We start from the raw sequence: 20,518 nt of genomic DNA, 5'->3' as shown, positions 1-20,518 counted from the left end.
CCTCTTCCTCCTCGTCGCCCACCTCGCATACGCACTCGTCCTCGTCCTCCCACATTGTTTCTTCTATCCATTCTCAGACTTTCTCCTTCCCACCTTCAACAACCTGTTTGCTCTCTGAACTGTCGTATATTGGTTGTGTCGCATCATTTGAAACAGGTTAAATCAATTTGTGGTGAGAATGTGTTGAACTGAGAACTTTGTTCAGCCAATGGGTTTTTAGTGTTTTAGCAATTGAGAAAAACTGTAAAAGGTTCCTGTATTAGAAGAGAGAGAGAAGACCGTCTGACTGGTGGGGGAATCTCCAGTCATGGGAATGAGCCAATCAGCTTGCTCTCTCCCTCTGAGCCACTTGGCAACAACCTCCTCGGCAAAGGCTAGCTTCTGTGTGTGAGGAGTGTGTGTGTGCGGGCGTGTTAATCATAGGACAGCCAGTACATGTACTCCTCTGTATTCAGGTATTGTATGAGAGCCAGCTGTTTAATGCACTCAGGTTAGACTAAACACACATGTGCGCACACACACACACACACACACACACACTTTAATTTGTGCTATAAAATGCATGATTTAGGGGTGACCACTTCCATCCCATGATTGACAGATAAATGGATGACCTCATGAATTTATAATGAAGGTCCAGCTATAAGTAGACATGGCATTATAGTCTGTATAGTTGGGGCCAGAATCTACAATGAACCTTTACAAGCTACGGTATAAACTGATGTCACAAGTCCAATACAGAAAACATAAAGAAGAATTGAACAAGATGATTATTTTCTACCTGCAGCCAATACATATGCAAGATTCATAGAATACTCTTGTAATAGCCGACGGACTGTTAATGTTGCATGTGTTGTATTAAGACCATAGAAGAGACATGCAAGCTAAGTCTTCTACGGTCTCACACGCCATATCTATGAAGGAAAATCACCACAGCCCTGTATTCAACTCAAATCAGATGTATTTAAAAAGCCCGTTTTACACCAGCGGATGTCACAAAGCTTATACAGTATTCAATCGTGTTGCCACATAGGCATTTAAGTTACTGTAACACGTATACAAATACACCACTGACATATATTCAGCCGTACAAGATTCTTATTTGACTTTGATTATTCTTTTCCTTATGGGTTTATACTTTATATCCTTTATCGTGTATCCAGGTTAGTCCTATTGAGATACTGACATCTCGATTATACTGTATAAGGAAACCCAGGGCAAGAGGAAGTATAATAATGTTTTTATTAACCAGTGTAAGGAGGCTACAAAAGGGTACAGAATAGTCTCACTCACCAGCATATTAAGGGAATGAAAGGGTGTTTAGCACATGATATAGGTAAAGTTTTCAGTATTGGCCCCTGTCTCTCCCTTCCTGTCAGGGTGGCTGTGTTTTGGGCTCCTAGGCAATGTTTCTAAAGAGGAGATAAAGTCGGGTTCCCGCTGAGGCGTTGGCTCCACTGCCAGAGCGCTAGCTGGCTCGTGCTGCTCACTCACAGGTGTCTTCCAATGCACCCTGGCCTCCTGTATCTGGCAGATACACACAAACAGTTGTCAGCCTCAACGGGGGCCTGTGTGTGTCACTGGCCTCCATCATGGGAGAGAGGGGAGTGGATGGAGGGAGAGGGGGGTAGTGAGGAATGGGGAGTGTGTGTGTGTGTGTGTGTGTGTGTGTGTGTGTGTGTGTGTGTGTGTGTGTGTGTGTGTGCGTGCGTGCGCGTGCGTGCGTGCGTGCGTGCGTGCGTGCGTGTGTGTGTGTGTACATGCTTCACTGGGTGAACATCTAAGTCACACTGCCGCACAGAGTAGGAGCTACAATGCATCTGTGCCCAGCATGACAAATGCGTACAAAGTGGATTCATTCAACAAACGATTTAATTGGTCTGTTAAGTGATTATATCATCAGATTAAAACAAAAATGCACATATTTTCTTATGGCAAACAAACATTGTTTTCACAAATTCAGTGCAGTAGATCTGCGTCTGTTGAATGTTTATAGAAGGGCAAATGAGATAAATCAAATTTTATTGGTCACATACATATGTTTAGCAGATGTTATTGCGGGTGTAGCGAAATGCTTGTGTTTCTAGCTCCAACAGCAAAGTAATTTCTAACAATTTCACAACATTAAACACAATACACACACATTTAAAGTAAAGGAATGGAATTAAGAATATATAAATATTTGGATGAGCAAGTCGGAGCGGCATAGACTAAATTATAGTAGAATAGAATATAATAAGGTATATACATATGAGACGAGTAATGCAACATATGTAGACATTATTAAAGTGACAAGTGTTCCAATTATTAAAGTGGCCAGTCATTTCAAGTCTATGTCTATAGGGCAGCAGCCTCTAAGGTTCATTTCATTTTTTATTTCACCTTTATTTAACCAGGTAGGCTAGTTGAGAACAAGTTCTCATTTGCAACTGCGACCTGGCCAAGATAAAGCATAGCAATTCGACACAATACAACAACACAAAGTTACACATGGAATTAACAAAACATAGTCAATAATACAGTAGAACAAAAGAAAACAAAAAAGTCTATATACAGTGAGTACAAATGAGGTAAGATAAGGGAGTTAAGGCAATAAATCAGGCCATGGTGGCGAAGTAATTACAATATAGCAATTACACATGGGAATGGTAGATGTGCAGAAGATGAATGTGCAAGTAGAGATACTGGGGTGCAAAGGAGCAAGATAAATAAATAAATACAGTATGGGGATGAGGTAGGTAGATAGATGGTGTCACGTTCTGACCTTTATTTCCTTTGTTTTGTCTTTATTTAGTATGGTCAGGGCACGAGTTGGGGTGGGCAGTCTATGTTTGTTTTTCTATGTTGGTTTTTGTGTTCAACCTAGTATGGTTCTCAATCAGAGGCAGGTGTCGTTAGTTGTCTCTGATTGAGAATCATACTTAGGTAGCCTGGGTTTCACTGTTGGTTTGTGGGTGTTTGTTTCCATGTGAGTGTTTGTCGACACACGGTACTGTTTCGGTTTTCATCACATCGTTTATTGTTTTGTATTTCAGTGTTCAGTTCGTTTTTAATAAATCGTCATGAACACTTACCACGTTGCATCTTGGTCCGATCCTTACTCCTCTTCAGACGAAGAGGAAATCTGCTGTTACAGATGGGCTGTTTACAGATGGGCTATGTACAGGTGCTGTGATCTGTGAGCTGCTCTGATAGCTGGCGCTTAAAGTTAGTGAGGGAGATATGAGTATTCCAGCTTCAGAGATTATTGCAGTTCGTTCCAGTCATTGGCAGCAGAGAACTGGAAGGAAAGACGACCAAAGGAGGAATTGGCTTTGGGGTTGACCAGTGAGATATACCTGCTGGAGCGCGTGCTACGAGTGGGTGCTGCTATGGTGACCTGAGCTGAGATAAGGCGGGGCTTTACCTAGCAGAGACTTATAGATAACCTGTAGCCAGTGGGTTTGGCGACAAGTATGAAGCGAGGGCCAACCAACGAGACCATACAGGTCGCAATGGTGGGTAGTGTATGGGGCTTTGGTGACAAAACGGATGGCACTGTGATAGACTGCATCCAGTTTGTTGAATAGGGTGTTGTCATCTATAAAATAGCCTCCATCACCGAAATCGAGGATCGGTAGGATGGTCAGTTTTACGAGGGTATGTTTGGCAGCATGAGTGAAGGATGCTTTGTTGCAATATAGGAAGCCAATTCTAGATTTAATTTTGGATTGAAGATGCTTAATGTGAGTCTGGAAAGAGAGTTTACAGTCTAACCAGACACCTAGGTATTTGTAGTTGTCCACGTATTCTAAGTCAGAGCCGTCCAGAGTAGTGATGCTGGATGGGCGAGCAGGTGCGGGCAGTGATCGGCTGAATAGCATGCATTTAGTTTTACTTGCATTTAAGGTGCTAGTGATGGCTATTTAAAAGTCTGATGGCCTTGAGATAGAAGCTGTTTTTCAGTCTCACGGTCCCAGCTTTGATGTACCTGTACTGACCTCGCCTTCTGGATGATAGCGGGGTGGACAGGCAGTGTCTCGGGTAGTTGTTGTCCTTGATGATCTTTTTGGCTTTCCTGTGACATCGGGTGCTGTAGGTGTCCTTGTGGGCAGGTAGTTTGCCCCAGGTGTATGCGTTGGGCAGACCGCACCACCCTCTTGAGAGCCCTGCATTTTCCGCCGGTGCAGTTGCCATACCAGGTGGTGATACAGCCCAACAGGATGCTCTCAATTGTGCATCTGTCAAAGTTTGTTAGGGTTTTAGGTGCAAAGACACATTTCTTCAGTCCCCTGAGGTTGAAGAGGCACCGTTGCTCCTTCTACACCACACTATCTGTGTGGGTGGACCATTTCAGTTTGCCAGTGATGTGTACGCCTAGGAACTTTAAGTTGTCCACCTTCTCCACTGCGGTCCCGTCAGTGTGGATAGGGGGGTTCTCCCTATCCACAGTGGAGTAGTTTCAGAAGTGAAAGAAGCACCAATGTGATATTCCCAAGGCTCTCTATTTGTACAGTATAGTGCATAAAGATTCCATTCAGTTTAATGGTAAATAACTGCCACCTGCTGGTGAAAAATAAAAACTACAGTCTGCTTGACATTACTCAGACATGCACTCAGAAAATGTAAATGTTTTTTAAAAATGATAAAGATGAATACATCATGTTTAAAATAATGCCAAATACAACGCATTCAAATACCACCTATTATAAATGTAGATTATACAGCAGTACAGTACAGTATCCCTTCACCCCCGTTATAATCATTTATTTGATTAAAACATGCTCTAAATAATCCACTGTGTCATTCTCTCCTCACATAACCTACAATAACAGAACCTGGATGATATGGGAGAGGAGGAGGAGAGGAGAGGGACAGTCACAGAGCCATATCATCAAGAAATAAATGGTGCCATCAACCCATACAGGCTCTTTTGAGATAAGTGCTCTGTTCAAGTAGGCCCTGCATCAAGCACAGCAGACAGCACCAGGACAAATGTCTTGTGTCAAAACCCTTTCTAAGAACTGCTTAGGAGGCTGACAATGAGTAACCGACCCTCTCTCTTTGGCAAGCATGCCGTTTCAACATGCGTTCTGTCTGTGTAAAGTGGACTATGAGCCACACTCTCTTGTGAGAGTTGAGCGGAAGACTGAAGAGAAGCGGTACCTCACTATGAGCAGTGGTTCTGGCTGAGGTCCAGGTACTGCTGAAGGAGAGTCTTCCACTGTCTCATCTCCTCCTGGTAAGTCCTCTCCACCTCACTAACGCCTGCTAACTCACCCATCCTAGATGCTGTCTCGACTGAGGACACAACATAGAAAGATAGAGATGATTGAATGATTGCTTGAATGAATGAATAGGGTTATCAATATGTTGCATAGCATATTGTTTGCATAGCCTAAAGCAGGTAAGATTGGGTTTCTTGAGTGATGTAGGCCTATAGCATTTGAAATAATGTATGTAGGATATTGCTAGGTTACCCATGAGTAAGACAGTGTAGGCAGACAGCACCAGGATCAGCAGCAGAGCCAAAGTCGGGAGGATGAAGAGGATGAGGAACAGTCTGGGTCGAGGGTGAGTGTGTGATGTTTTACTGCCCTCCTCTACATCACTGGTGTGTAGAGTCTTGATGCGCTCCTCTTCGATGCCAACAGCACTGTGTACATTTACCAGCTGCGTCACACCACCCAGGCAGTCTGGGAGATGAATAAATACTTGAACCTTTTCTTCGAAGGGTTATCGTTGAGCTTCATGTTTTGTTTGTAGAGGTAGATGGAGACGCTGCCTCTGGCTCTTTTAGTAACTTTTGTGTGTGTCAAGGAGCCTTATCTATGTCTTTTGATAGTACTTTGATTGATCCCTGGTAAATTAGTAGGAATAAATTCACAGGTGTCATGGACATATTTTTTAAACATATAATTAGGCATAATAATTAGATTGCAGGAAAAATATGTTTCAGGTGTTTGAAAAATACTAAATTCAGCGAACTCCCCCTCCATCCTCACATACTTTGTGCCTCTTCTACAATAATGGGTGCATGACGCCCCTGAATATATTTGTATGCTGTTGCTGCCCTAACCTGCTGCAGGCCCGTGTTATGATACTGATGATTTGTCGCCACAGATGGTTTAAGTTATAACATTGTGGCTCGATGGAGTAGGCCTACAGCTCTATCTACTGGTCACGTCGGGGACAACAGTGCTTGACAACTGTAGCATTGAAGCTAAGCCTTACCCTAACCCTTTTCCTAAGCATAACCTCATTCTCCTAACCTGCTACTTTAATTCACCTAACCTGCCACGTTAATGATCCTAACCAGCAACGTTAGTTATCCTAACTTGCTTTGTAAACAAACCATACCATCAGTATCACCACACTGGTCATTGCTGTTGGCATTCTTACCGCTTCTTTCCCCAGCAGTGGGTGTGGTCTGAGAGCTCATTGGCTGTTCTGAAATCAACCAGAGGAGAGGACAGTCAGTGCCTACTACTATATCTATCCAGAACTCTTAAAGACCAATCACACTACCATAGAAAATAAGCCATGGCATTATAAAGACGATACAATTCATATTCTGGACCATCATGACGGGAACATTTATAACTCAATCTGGTATAACTGATTCCAGACAAACCATGTCAGGGACATTTTATTACCTGGATTCTGTCAGATCTTCGTCGATGATCAAAATAAATACATGCCTCTCACCATGAGGGATTATTGATATGCACATATTAATAATCAGAGTACACAATATGAATATCTGAGTACATACAACATGTACAGTACATTTTGCACATACAGTACCAGTCAAAAGTTTGGACACACCTAGTCTTTAAAGGGTTGTTCTTTATTTTTTGTTATTTTTTATTATGTTCTACATTGTGGAATAATATTGAAGACATCAAAACTATGAAATAACACATACATTTTAGATTATAAATGATAAATTCTTCAAAGTAGCCACCCTTTGCCTTGATGACAGCTTTGCAGACTTGGGATTCTCTCAACCAGCTTCATGTGGAATGCTTTTCCAACATTCTTGAAGGAGTTCCCACATATCCTGAGCTCTTTTCCTTTACTCTGCGGTCCAACTCATCCCAAACCATCTCAATTGGGTTATGGTCAGGTGATTATGGAGGCCAAGGCATCTGATGCAGCACTCCATCACTCTCCTTCTTGGTCAAATAGCCCATACACAGCCTGGAAGTGTGTTGGGTCATTGTCCTGTTGAAAAACAAATGATAGTCCCACTAAGCTCAAACCAAATGGAATGGCGTATTACTGCAGAATGCTGTGGTAGCCATGGTGGTTAAGTGTTCCTTGAATTCTAAATAAATCACAGACAGTGTCACCAGCAAAGCACCCCCACACCATCACACCTCCTCCTCCATGCTTCACGGTGGGAACCACATAGGCAGAGATCATCCATTCACCTACTCTGCATCTCACAAAGAAATCAAATCAAATTTTATTTGTCACATACACATGGTTAGCAGATGTTAATGCGAGTGTAGCGAAATGCTTGTGCTTCTAGTTCCGACAATGCAGTGATAACCAACAAGTAATCTAACTAACAATTCTAAAACTACTGTCTTATACACAGTGTAAGGGGATAAAGAATATGTACATAAGGATATATGAGTGAGTGATGGTACAGAGCAGCATACAGTAGATGGTATCGAGTACAGTATATACATATGAGATGAGTATGTAGACAAAGTAAACAAAGTGGCATAGTTAAAGTGGCTAGTGATACATGTATTACATAAGGATGCAGTCGATGATGTAGAGTACAGTATGCATATGAGATGAATAATGTAGGGTAAGTAACATTATATAAGGTAGCATTGTTTAAAGTGGCTAGTGATATATTTACATCATTTCCCATCAATTCCCATTATTAAAGTGGCTGGAGTTGGGTCAGTGTCAATGACAGAGTGTTGGCAGCAGCCACTCAATGGTGGCTGTTTAACAGTCTGATAGCCTTGAGATAGAAGCTGTTTTTCAGTCTCTCAGTCCCAGCTTTGATGCACCTGTACTGACCTCGCCTTCTGGATGATAGCGGGGTGAACAGGCAGTGGTTCGGGTGGTTGATGTCCTTGATGATCTTTATGGCCTTCCTGTAACATCGGGTGGTGTAGGTGTCCTGGAGGGCAGGTAGTTTGCCCCCGGTGATGCGTTGTGCAGACCTCACTACCCTCTGGAGAGCCTTACGGTTGAGGGCGGAGCAGTTGCCGTACCAGGCGGTGATACAGCCCGCCAGGATGCTCTCGATTGTGCATCTGTAGAAGTTCGTGAGTGCTTTTGGTGACAAGCCGAATTTCTTCAGCCTCCTGAGGTTGAAGAGGCGCTGCTGCGCCTTCTTCACGACGCTGTCAGTGTGAGTGGACCAATTCAGTTTGTCTGTGATGTGTATGCCGAGGAACTTAAAACTTGCTACCCTCTCCACTACTGTTCCATCGATGTGGATAGGGGTGTTCCCTCTGCTGTTTCCTGAAGTCCACAATCATCTCCTTAGTTTTGTTGACGTTGAGTGTGAGGTTATTTTCCTGACACCACACTCCGAGGGCCCTCACCTCCTCCCTGTAGGCCGTCTCGTCGTTGTTGGTAATCAAGCCTACCACTGTTGTGTCGTCCGCAAACTTGATGATTGAGTTGGAGGCGTGCGTGGCCACGCAGTCGTGGGTGAACAGGAGTACAGGAGAGGGCTCAGAACGCACCCTTGTGGGGCCCCGTGTTGAGGATCAGCGGGGAGGAGATGTTGTTGCCTACCCTCACCACCTGGGGCGGCCCGTCAGGAAGTCCAGTACCCAGTTGCACAGGGCGGGGTCGAGACCCAGGGTCTCGAGCTTGATGACGAGCTTGGAGGGTACTATGGTGTTGAATGCCGAGCTGTAGTCGATGAACAGCATTCTCACATAGGTATTCCTCTTGTCCAGGTGGGTTAGGGCAGTGTGCAGTGTGGTTGAGATTGCATCGTCTGTGGACCTATTTGGGCGGTAAGCAAATTGGAGTGGGTCTAGGGTGTCAGGTAGGGTGGAGGTGATATGGTCCTTGACTAGTCTCTCAAAGCACTTCATGATGACGGAAGTGAGTGCTACGGGGCGGTAGTCGTTTAGCTCAGTTACCTTAGCTTTCTTGGGAACAGGAACAATGGTGGCCCTCTTGAAGCATGTGGGAACAGCAGACTGGTATAGGGATTGATTGAATATGTCCGTAAACACACCGGCCAGCTGGTCTGCGCATGCTCTGAGGGCGCGGCTGGGGATGCCGTCTGGGCCTGCAGCCTTGCGAGGGTTAACACGTTTAAATGTCTTACTCACCTCGGCTGCAGTGAAGGAGAGACCGCATGTTTTCGTTGCAGGCCGTGTCAGTGGCACTGTATTGTCCTCAAAGCGGGCAAAAAGTTATTTAGTCTGCCTGGGAGCAAGACATCCTGGTCCGTGACTGGGCTGGGTTTCTTCTTGTAGTCCGTGATTGACTGTAGACCCTGCCACATGCCTCTTGTGTCTGAGCCATTGAATTGAGATTCCACTTTGTCCCTGTACTGACGCTTAGCTTGTTTAATAGCCTTGCGGAGGGAATAGCTGCATTGTTTATATTCGGACATATTACCAGACACCTTGCCCTGATTAAAAGCAGTGGTTCGCGCTTTCAGTTTCACGCGAATGCTGCCATCAATCCACGGTTTCTGGTTTGGGAATGTTTTTATCGTTGCTATGGGAACGACATCTTCGACGCAAGTTCTAATGAACTCGCACACCGAATCAGCGTATTCGTCAATATTTTCATCTGACGCAATACGAAACATGTCCCAGTCCACGTGATGGAAGCAGTCTTGGAGTGTGGAGTCAGATTGGTCTGACCAGCGTTGGACAGACCTCAGCGTGGGAGCCTCTTGTTTAAGTTTCTGCCTGTAGGCAGGGATCAACAAAATGGAGTCGTGGTCAGCTTTTCCGAAAGGGGGGCGGGGCAGGGCCTTATATGCGTCGCGGAAGTTAGAGTAACAATGATCCAAGGTTTTACCACCCCTGGTTGCGCAATCGATATGCTGATAAAATTTAGGGAGTCTTGTTTTCAGATTAGCTTTGTTAAAATCCCCAGCTACAATGAATGCAGCCTCCGGATAAATGGTTTCCAGTTTGCAAAGAGTTAAATAAAGTTCGTTCAGAGCCATCGATGTGTCTGCTTGGGGGATATATACGGCTGTGATTATAATCGAAGAGAATTCTCTTGGAAGATAATGCGGTCTACATTTGATTGTGAGGAATTCTAAATCAGGTGAACAGAAGGATTTGAGTTCCTGTATGTTTCCTTCATCACACCATGTCTTGTTAGTCATGAGGCATACGCCCCGCCGCTCTTCTTACCAGAAATATGTTTGTTTCTGTCGGCGCGATGCGTGGAGAAACCCGTTGGCTGCACCGCATCGGATAGCGTCTTCCCAGTAAGCCATGTTTCCGTGAAGCAGAGAACATTGCAGTCTCTGATGTCCCTCTGGAATGCTACCCTTGCTCGGATTTCATCAACCTTGTTGTCAAGAGACTGGACATTGGCAAGAAGAATGCTGGGGAGTGGTGCGCGATGTGCCCTTGTCCGGAGTCTGACCAGAAGACCGCTACGTTTCCCTCTTTTTCGGAGTTGTTTTCTTGGGTCGCTGCATGCGATCCATTCCGTTGTCCTGTTTGTAAGGCAGAACACAGGATCCGCGTCGCGGAAAACATATTCTTGGTCGTACTGATGGTGAGTTGACGCTGATCGTACTCACCACTGTGGTACTCACCACTGTGGTACTCACCACAGTGGTTGGAACCAAACATCACAAATTTGGACTCAGAAGACAAAAGTACAGATATCCACGGGTCTAATGTCCATTGCTCATGTTTCTTGGCCCAAGCAAGTCTCTTCTTATTATTGGTGTCCTTTAGTAGTGGTTTCTTTGCAGCAAATCGACCATAAAGGCCTGATTCATGCAGTCTCATCTGAACAGTTGATGTTGAGATGTGTCTCTTACTTGAACTCTGTGAAGCATTTATTTGGGCTGCAATTTCTGAGGCTGGTAACTCTAACAAACGTATCCTCTGCAGCAGAGGTAACTCTGGGTCTTCCTTTTCTGTGATTGTCCTCATGAGAGCCAGTTTCATCATAGCGCTTGATGGTTTTTGCGACTGCACTTGAAGAAACGTTAAAAGTTCTAGAAATTTTCCGAATTGACTAACCTTCATGTCTTAAATTAATGATGGACTGTCATTTCTGTTTATTTGGACTTGGTCTTTTACCAAATAGGACTATCTTCTGTATACCACCCTCACCTTGTCACAACACAACTGATTGGCTCAAATGCATTAAGAAGGAAAGAAATTCAACAAATTAACTTTTAACAAGGCACCCTGTTAATTGAAATGCATTCCAGGTGAATACCTGATGAAGCTGGTTGAGAGAATGCCAAGAGTGTGCAGAGCTGTGACCAAGGAAAGGGGTGGCTACTTTGAAGAATCTCAGATATAAAATATATTTAGAATTTTTTCTAACACTTTTTTTGGTTACTACATGATTCCATATGTGTTATTTCATAGTTTTGATGTCTTCACTATTATTCTACAATGTAGAAAATATAAAGAAAAACCATTGTATGAGTAGATGTGTCCAAACTTTTGACTGGTACTGTATGTATGTATGTATGTATGTATGCATGTATGTATGTATGTATGTATGTATGTATGTATGTCTGTCTGTCTGTCTGTCTGTCTGTCTGTCTGTGTCTGTCTGTCTGGTTTCTTGTTGATGAGGAAAGAAAATTATAAACTCTTCCTTCATTCCTTCACCGTATTCGTTCATGCTCAGTCTCAATACATAATTTCCTCCTTCCATCATATTTCCTTCTGTAAAAGAAGATTGATATCCACCATCTTGAAACCAGGTCAGTAAAAACACTTCACTGTGAGCCTATATGTGTACCTGCACCTCTCAGTGAATGTTTCTCTGACACAACCACAGCCCCACCCACACTTCCTTTGTGCCTTGTCACTATGGCAGAGAGGCTCAAGGCCAGAGCTGACTAATTATACCCCAGCGGAGGTGACACACTAACAGGTGGCCGCTCTCCCAGTCTCCCTAGAGACATGGACAGCTGTGCCACCCCTGCAGCCAGCCAGCACTCTGCTCGGCTCTGTTTTTTTCTTGCTCTTACAGTACCTCTGAAGACTAATTTGCTGCGTCTGATTTATAGGCACCCAACACTCGCCACCGTGGAGAGGTTCAGATTAGATATGCTGTATATGCTAGGAGTCACCTGGACATTGTGAAAGCAATGCATGCATCTCCCAGTGTGTTTACATCCATCAGCGGGAGCTGCCATTTTGTCAACACAGCAACACACACAACACAACTGAGAAGAAAACATGAGGAGTAAGGCGTTCTGTGACAATTCTTTTATTGTGATAGGCAGCAGAGCTGGCTGGCTCCAGGGCCAACTCTATACAGGGTTGGAGGGCTGGTGGGGGGGGACAGTGTGAGTGTGTGTGGGGTGGGGGGGGGGGGGGGGGATAAATGCTATAGAGATGAAAGTGGTTAGCATGGAAGTGGTTAGCATGAAAGTGGTTAGCATCCATCTGGAAGTGTGTCAAATCAAATCAAATTGTATTTGTCACATACACATGGTTAGCAGATGTTAATGCGAGTGTAGCGAAATGCTTGTGCTTCTAGTTCCGACAATGCAGTAATAACCAACGAGTAATCTAGCCTAACATCTAACCTAACAATTCCACAACTACTACCTTATACACACAAGTGTAAAGGGATAACGAATATGTACATAAAGATATATGAATGAGTGATGGTACAGAACGGCATAGGCAAGATGCAGTAGATGGTATCGAGTACAGTATATACATATGAGATGAGGAACATTCCTTCTGTAGGGTATGTAAACACAAAAGTGGCATAGTGATACATGTATTACATAAAGATGGCAAGATGCAGTAGATGATATAGAGTACAGTATATACATATGAGATGTATGTAAACATTATACAGTATTAAGTGACATTGGTTAAAGTGGCTAGTGATACATTTTTTTCCATTATTAAAGTGAGCTGGAGTTGAGTCAGTATGTTGGCAGCAGCCACTCAATGTTAGTGGTGGCTGTTTAACAGTCTGATGGCCTTGAGATAGAAGCTGTTTTTCAGTCTCTCGGTCCCTGCTTTGATGCACCTGTACTGACCTCGCCTTCTGGATGATAGCGGGGTGAACAGGCAGTGGCTCGGGTGGTTGTTATCCTTGATGATCTTTATGGCCTTCCTGTGACATCGGGTGGTGTAGGTGTTCTGGGGGGCAGGTAGTTTGCCCCTGGTGATGCGTTGTGCAGACCTCACTACCCTCTGGTGAGCCTTATGGTTGTGGGCGGAGCAGTTGCCGTACCAGGCGGTGATACAGCCCGACAGGATGCTCTCGATTGTGCATCTGTAGAAATTTGTGAGTACTTTTCGTGACAAGCCGAATTTCTCCAGCCTCCTGAGGTTGAAGAGGCTGCTGCGCCTTCTTCACAACGCTGTCTGTGTGGGTGGACCAATTCAGTTTGTCCGTGGTGTGTACGCCGAGGAACTTAAAACTTACTACCCTCTCCACTACTGTCCTGTCGATGTGGATAGGGGGGTGCTCCCTCTGCTGTTTCCTGAAGTCCACAATCATCTCCTTTGTTTTGTTGACGTTGAGTGTGAGGTTATTTTCCTGACAACTCCTCCCTGTAGGCCGTCTCGTCGTTGTTGGTAATCAAGCCTACCACTGTAGTGTGGTCCGCAAACTTGATGATAGAGTTGGAGGCGTGCATGGCCACGCAGTCGTGGGTGAACAGGGAGTACAGGAGAGGGCTCAGAACGCACCCTTGTGGGGCCCCAGTGTTGAGGATCAGCGGGGTGGCCCGTCAGGAAGTCCAGTACCCAGTTGCACAGGGCGGGGTCGTGATCCAGGGTCTCGAGCTTGATGACGAGTTTGGAGGGTACTATGGTGTTAAATGCTGAGCTGTAGTCGATGAACAGCATTCTCACATAGGTATTCCTCTTGTCCAGATGGGTTAGGGCAGTGTGCAGTGTGGTTGCGATTGCGTTGTCTGTGGACCTATTGGGGCGGTAAGCAAATTGGAGTGGGTCTAGGGTGTCAGGTAGGGTGGAGGTGATATAGTCCTTGACTAGTCTCTCAAAGCATTTCATGATGACGGAAGTGAGTGCTACGGGGCGGTCGTTGTTTAGCTCAGTTACCTTTCTTGGGAACAGGAACAATGGTGGCCCTCTTGTAGCATGTTGGAACAGCAGACTGGGATAAGGATTGATTATGCCCGTAAACACACCAGCCAGCTGGTCTGCGCATGCTCCTAGGACGCGTCTGGGCCTGCAGCCTTGCGAGGGTTAACACGTTTAAATGTTTATGTGTGTGTGTGTGTGTGTGTGTGTGTGTGTGTGTGTGTGTGTGTGTGTGTGTGTGTGTGTGCGTATGTGTGTTTGTGTGTGTGCGTATGTGTGTGTGTGTGTGCGTATGTATGTGTGTGTGTGTATGTGTGCGTGTGTGTGTGCGTGCGTGTGTGCGTGCGAGGACATGGTCACACCTGTTCTTAGGCTTCGATAGGCTGGACGCCTCTATTACCCTGGGGGGACTAACTCTAACATGACTGGAGACTGGAGCATAACTACTCATTACTATCAGCTATTCCATGCTGTTCAGACTTTCAAGCTCTCAAAAGGTCTAGACAATATTGTCGTTCACCAAGGAAAGCACATATTGGTAATCCTAGAGAGGTTTAGTGAAGAGAAAGTGCTAAGTCATTCAGTGAAACAAGGACAGCTATTGAGTCTAGACAAAAGTGAGGTGAGGTCAGAGAATGCATTCAATAGCCTGATGGAAGTTGTACCCTCCGAGGAACATTCCTTCTTCTTTGTATCTCAAACTGAATAACCCACAGATAGATAAAGAGCGTATATATTGTAAGATTCCACACAGCCTCAAGAGAATAGTGTCTGTGGACTGACTGACCTACAGTCTGCATGCATATGATGTGGGAATGAATATGACAATTCATTCATTAATAAACACCAACCTGTGAGTTTCAGCAGGTCCTTGGGGTCGGAGCACACGTTCATCTTGTGGAGGTCGTTCAGTGATTCTGCCGAGTACAGTTTCCTCTCCTCGTCGAAGCAGTCCAGGTGTAGACATATCTCTGTCATCGTCTCTGATGTTAGGGCCATCTTGAAGACAGGAAAGTCTCTCTCAATGGAGTGTTATCACAAACTTAACCAGAGACCGCCAATTCCATCCCTTAAACCTGAGCCCCTTCCATAAACCAGATACTTTCAAAACAAATGGACTTCAAAATTAGTTGAATCCAAAAATAGTCAAAATTAAGAGGCAAACATTCTGTTTTTTTAAGTGAGTCTAAAAGCCTAGCTTTAGTAATGGGTCACCCAGTGGCCCCTGAGAAATGGGGCCAGGGCATGGACCCCCTGGGGAGGTATGTGGGGCATGACCCTCAGCAGGTCCACCCGGTCAGGGCCATGGAGGGAGAATGACAGTGTTATAGGGCCATGGAGGGAGGAATGACAGTGTCAGGGCCATGGAGGGAGAATGACAGTGTTAGGGCCATGGAGAGAGAATGACAGTGTTATGGCCATGGAAGGAGGAATGACAGTGTTAGGGCCATGGAGGGAGGAATGACAGTGTTAGGGCCATGGAGGGAGGAATGACAGTGTCAGGGCCATGGAGGGAGAATGACAGTGTTAGGGCCATGGAGGGAGAATGACAGTGTCAGGGCCATGGAGGGAGGAATGACAGTGTTAGGGCCATGGAGGGAGGAATGACAGTGTTAGGGCCATGGAGGGAGAATGACAGTGTTAGGGCCATGGAGGGAGAATGACAGTGTTAGGGCCATGGAGGGAGAATGACAGTGTTAGGGCCATGGAGGGAGAATGACAGTGTTAGGGCCATGGAGGGAGAATGACAGTGTTAGGGCCATGGAGGGAGAATGACAGTGTCAGGGCCATGGAGGGAGGAATGACAGTGTTAGGGCCATGGAGGGAGGAATGACAGTGTTAGGGCCATGGAGGGAGAATGACAGTGTTAGGGCCATGGAGGAGAATGACAGTGTTAGGGCCATGGAGGGAGAATGACAGTGTTAGGGCCATGGAGGGAGAATGACAGTGTTAGGGCCATGGAGGGAGAATGACAGTGTTAGGGCCATGGAGGGAGGAATGACAGTGTTATGGCCATGGAGGGAGAATGACAGTGTTAGGGCCATGGAAGGAGGAATGACAGTGTTAGGGCCATGGAAGGAGGAATGACAGTGTTAGGGCCATGGAGGGAGAATGACAGTGTTAGGGCCATGGAGGGAGAATGACAGTGTTAGGGCCATGGAGGGAGAATGACAGTGTTAGGGCCATGGAGGGAGAATGACAGTGTTAGGGCCATGGAGGGAGGAATGACAGTGTTAGGGCCATGGAGGGAGAATGACAGTGTTAGGGCCATGGAGGGAGGAATGACAGTGTTAGGGCCATGGAGGGAGGAATGACAGTGTTAGGGCCATGGAGGGAGAATGACAGTGTTAGGGCCATGGAGGGAGGAATGACAGTGTTAGGGCCATGGAGGGAGAATGACAGTGTTAGGGCCATGGAGGGAGAATGACAGTGTTAGGGCCATGGAGGGAGGAATGACAGTGTTAGGGCCATGGAGGGAGGAATGACAGTGTTAGGGCCATGGAGGGAGAATGACAGTGTCAGGGCCATGGAGGGAGAATGACAGTGTCTGGCACTGCCATCCCCTATATCCCTCCGTCATTCCCGATTCGTCTGACTGATAGACAGACAGCTGTGCCCTTGTCTTTTCCCCTGGGTCCCTGATAAATGACAGCTCGGAGGGTTTTAGAGAATGCTATTTGCCATACCAGAAGGGTCTCACGTATCAGAATTCACACATTAAAGGGTCAGTCCATGTCCATTAGCACACAGCCTTCACACCCATTAACACTGATACTGTAGGTCTATCAGTCTCTGGTTCCAAGTGCCTTATAAAGTGACACGTACAGTAGACTGGTCCACGATCTGTATGTGGTTTATTCAATTCCGCTGAGAATCATTGTTATACATACATTATATATCATGATAACAATAGACTGGGGAGTGAGTTCTCCAGAGCACACAGTAGTGATTTGGGGCCAGGCTAGTGTTGATTATGCACCAAATTGCACACAAGGACCAGTTCCACACAATAGGGCAGGTCAAGGAAGGATGTTAATCATTTGATAATAATGATAATAATTCAGTGTGTTTTAAAAAAAATGGAATTACAGCTGCATAGCTAATGTTATTTTTTGGTGTAAAAACACATTTTCATATCTGTATTGTACATACACGTGATTGTAAAGGTTTTGTATATTTTGGTTTGGTCCATCACGTGTTATCTGTATTTCCGTACTCCCTTATTGTTCTCTTTTGCCTGACCTTCGGCCAGCGAGATATGTTGTCCTTGGCACCGCATTTTTTCAATATAAAACCGTGGTAATGTTACACAATGTACTGTTATGCAACCATACGTTTTGTTACAATGTGGACAATATAAAGATGTATGTTAACAACTTTCACCGAGCTCGCTAACTAGGGTACCTATTGTAACTTGTGAGTACTTGGGACAGTGTTTGAGTGAGTCTCTATGTGCTCGCGCAGGTGTCTGAGAGCTGTGACTGCGCCAAGGGCTAAAAAATTGTGTCGTCTCTTCGTGTGCAGGTATGTCATTTATTTTGTCCGAATTATGTTGCATCTCATTTTACATTGTATTGTATGGTGTGCTGTTGTGCACTGAATGTGTGCACGCAGCACCTGTTATTTCTTTTTGGCGCTCTCTTTTGCCTGACCTTCGGCTAGCGAGGTGCCTGAGGTCTGTGACTGCGCCAAGGGCTAACATTGTGTGTTGTCGCTTCGTGTGCAGGGCAAATAAAAAAATCCAACCAGCAGACCTCCAGTTGTGGCAGTGTCCTACTTAAATCACAACACGCAGAATGAACCACGCTACACTAGCAAGTACTGTCGTCAAAACAAAATCAACAGAAAGTGTTGATCATTAGCTAAGCTGGTTTGACAACAAAGATACGTTGTCCCCCACCGTTAAGAATCACTGGCTGAGATTGCTAATTTACATACTGTTAGTCCTAATTGTAAAACTATCAGTTATCTATTGCCTGCCTTGCTCTACAGTTTTCTGTCAGCAAGTGTATTGTTTTTCTATCACTGTACTTACCAGTTTGCAGGAGAAAAATGAAGCCCGAAAGATACAGGATTTCCAAGCTGGATCCCAATAAACTTGTGTGGTTGTTACCTCAATAACCCCGGCGTGTGTTATTATCACAGCATTGTGTGTGTGTCCTCCTTTTGCGTGAGGATCCATTTATCCCGACTAAATTTGTCTCGAGAGACAGAGCAGAGGATCGGGTTTCCAAATAGGCCCACTACTACCTGCCAGAACTTTAGATGGAGACCATTCCGTTGCCAACGTAAGTGGAAACCCTAGGCATGAAAGATGCATCTGACTATTTGTTCCTAACTTGGTGTACCGCTTTCATAGCCTAAAGTTCAAGGCTTTGGTAGACTAAAGGGATAGTTTACCAAGTCTATGGACAAGGTATGACAGTCAATGGTACACTATATACACAAGGTATGTGGACACCCCTTCAAATCAGTGGATTCAGCTATTTCGGCCGCACATCTTCATAGACAAACACTTGCAGTAGAATGGCCTTTACTGAAGAGCTCAGTGACTTTCAACGCGGCACCGTCATAGGGTGTCACCTTTCCAACAAGTCAGGTCGTCAAATGTCTGCCTTGCTAGAGCTGCCCCGGTCAACAGTAAGTGCTGTTATTGTGAAGTGTAAAAGTCTAGGAGCAACAACGGCTCAGCCGCGAAGTAGTAGGCCACACAAGCTCACAGAACGGGACTGCCGAGTACTGAAGCGCGTACCGCTTAAAAATCACTCACTACCGAGTTCCAAACCGTCTCTGGAAGCAACGTCAGCACCAGAACTGTTCGTCGGGAGCTTCATGAAATGGGTTTCCATGGCCAAGCAGCCGCACACAAGCCTAAGATCACCGTGCGCAATGACAATCGTCGGCTGGAGTGGTGTAAAGCTCACTACCGTTTGGACTCTGGAGAAGTGGAAAAATGTTCTCTGGAGTGATGAATCATGCTTCACCATCTGGCAGTATGACGGATTAATCTGGGTTTGGTGGATGCCAGTAGAACGCTACCTGCCCAAATACATAGTTACAACTGTTAAGTTTGGTGGAGGAGGATTAATGGTTTTCATGGTTCATGCTAGGTCCGTTAGTTCCAGTGAAGGGAAATCTTAACGCTACAGCACACAATGACATTCTAGACGATTCTGCTCTTCCAACTTTGTGGCAACAGTTTGGGGAAGCCCTTTCCTGTTTCAGCATCACAATGCCCCCATACACAAAGCGAGGTCCATACAGAAATGGTTTGTCGAGATCGGTGTGGAAGAACTTGATTGGCCTGCACAGAGCTCTGACTTCAACCCCATTGAACATTGGAATGAATTGGAATGCCGACTGCGAGCCAGGCCTAATCGCCCAACATCAGTGCCTGACCTCACTAATGCTCGAGGCTGAATGGATGCAAGTCCCCGCAGCAATGTTCCAAAATCTAGTGGAAAGCCTTCCCAGAAGAGTAGAGGCTGTTATGGCAGCAACTCCATATTAAATCCCATGATTTTGGAATGAGATGTTCGATTTTGGTCATGTAGTGTAACTACTGTATGTTAGCATGTTCACATCCAAATTATCTATAAATAACTTGACTCACACAGAATATTTTTACACTTAAGGTTGATTTGGACATGAAGCACAAAAATGATTATATAGGTACCGTTTACTTGCGTTGGTGCAATATGTCATTTTGCAATTTGGTTGAACTGTCCCTTAAAGATAGACTCCTTCGTTGCTACATCCAGTTTATACCCACTGCTTCTTGAAAAATAAAACACCTGAGCTTAGTTCAAATGTCATACTGCATCAGAACCCAAAATATAAGCTTGTTTTCCTCCATTTGTAAACAATGTAAAACACGGTATAGCCTCAAAACATGGTTAAAACAATACTTTTACTGTCATTGATGGTCAGTCACTGCATCCCACACCGCTGTCTGAATTTGAGAGTTGTTACATTTCCCGGTAACAATTCATTTGGATAGACTTGTCTCTTGATGCTCTACAGACAATCAGTAACAGTTCAACGACCTACTAACACTAACGATGGGCTATCCAAATAAAGCGTGGCCCATTTCTCCAGGCCCATCCCCCAGCTTTGTACCAAAACAGGCAGGTGAGCACATCGCTTAAGGTCTCTAGAAATATATATTTGTTTATATACACTGCTCAAAAAAATAAAGGGAACACTTAAACAACACAATGTAACTCCAAGTCAATCACACTTCTGTGAAATCAAACTGTCCACTTAGGAAGCAACACTGATTGACAAATTTCACATGC

General features: G+C 45.0%; 1 protein-coding gene across 2 annotated transcripts; it reads right to left on the bottom strand.

Moving 5' to 3' along the window:
- Positions 1 to 1,219: 1,219 nt before the first annotated feature.
- On the bottom strand, positions 1,220 to 18,673 carry LOC135563968 (uncharacterized). 2 transcript variants are annotated; one of them, XM_065008150.1, is made up of 6 exons: positions 18,256 to 18,673; positions 15,071 to 15,218; positions 6,382 to 6,429; positions 5,460 to 5,675; positions 5,146 to 5,280; positions 1,220 to 1,527 (listed from the first exon to the last, which is right to left on the bottom strand). In XM_065008150.1, exons 1-5 carry the CDS (start codon positions 18,400 to 18,402, stop codon positions 5,150 to 5,152), a joined length of 690 nt encoding a protein of 229 aa, XP_064864222.1. In that variant the 5' UTR covers positions 18,403 to 18,673; the 3' UTR covers positions 1,220 to 1,527; positions 5,146 to 5,149. The 2 variants fall into 2 exon arrangements, 1 of the variants encoding a protein (XP_064864222.1); XR_010460720.1 differs by lacking the exons at positions 5,146 to 5,280; positions 5,460 to 5,675; positions 6,382 to 6,429 and having other exon boundaries at positions 18,256 to 18,643.
- Between the last annotated feature and the right edge of the window lie 1,845 nt (positions 18,674 to 20,518).

The sequence above is a fragment of the Oncorhynchus nerka genome, linkage group LG23 (genome assembly GCF_034236695.1).
Source record: "Oncorhynchus nerka isolate Pitt River linkage group LG23, Oner_Uvic_2.0, whole genome shotgun sequence".
Taxonomy (NCBI): domain Eukaryota; kingdom Metazoa; phylum Chordata; class Actinopteri; order Salmoniformes; family Salmonidae; genus Oncorhynchus; species Oncorhynchus nerka.
Note: the sequence above shows the minus strand (reverse complement) of the source record. Positions and strands in the feature narration are given on the sequence as shown.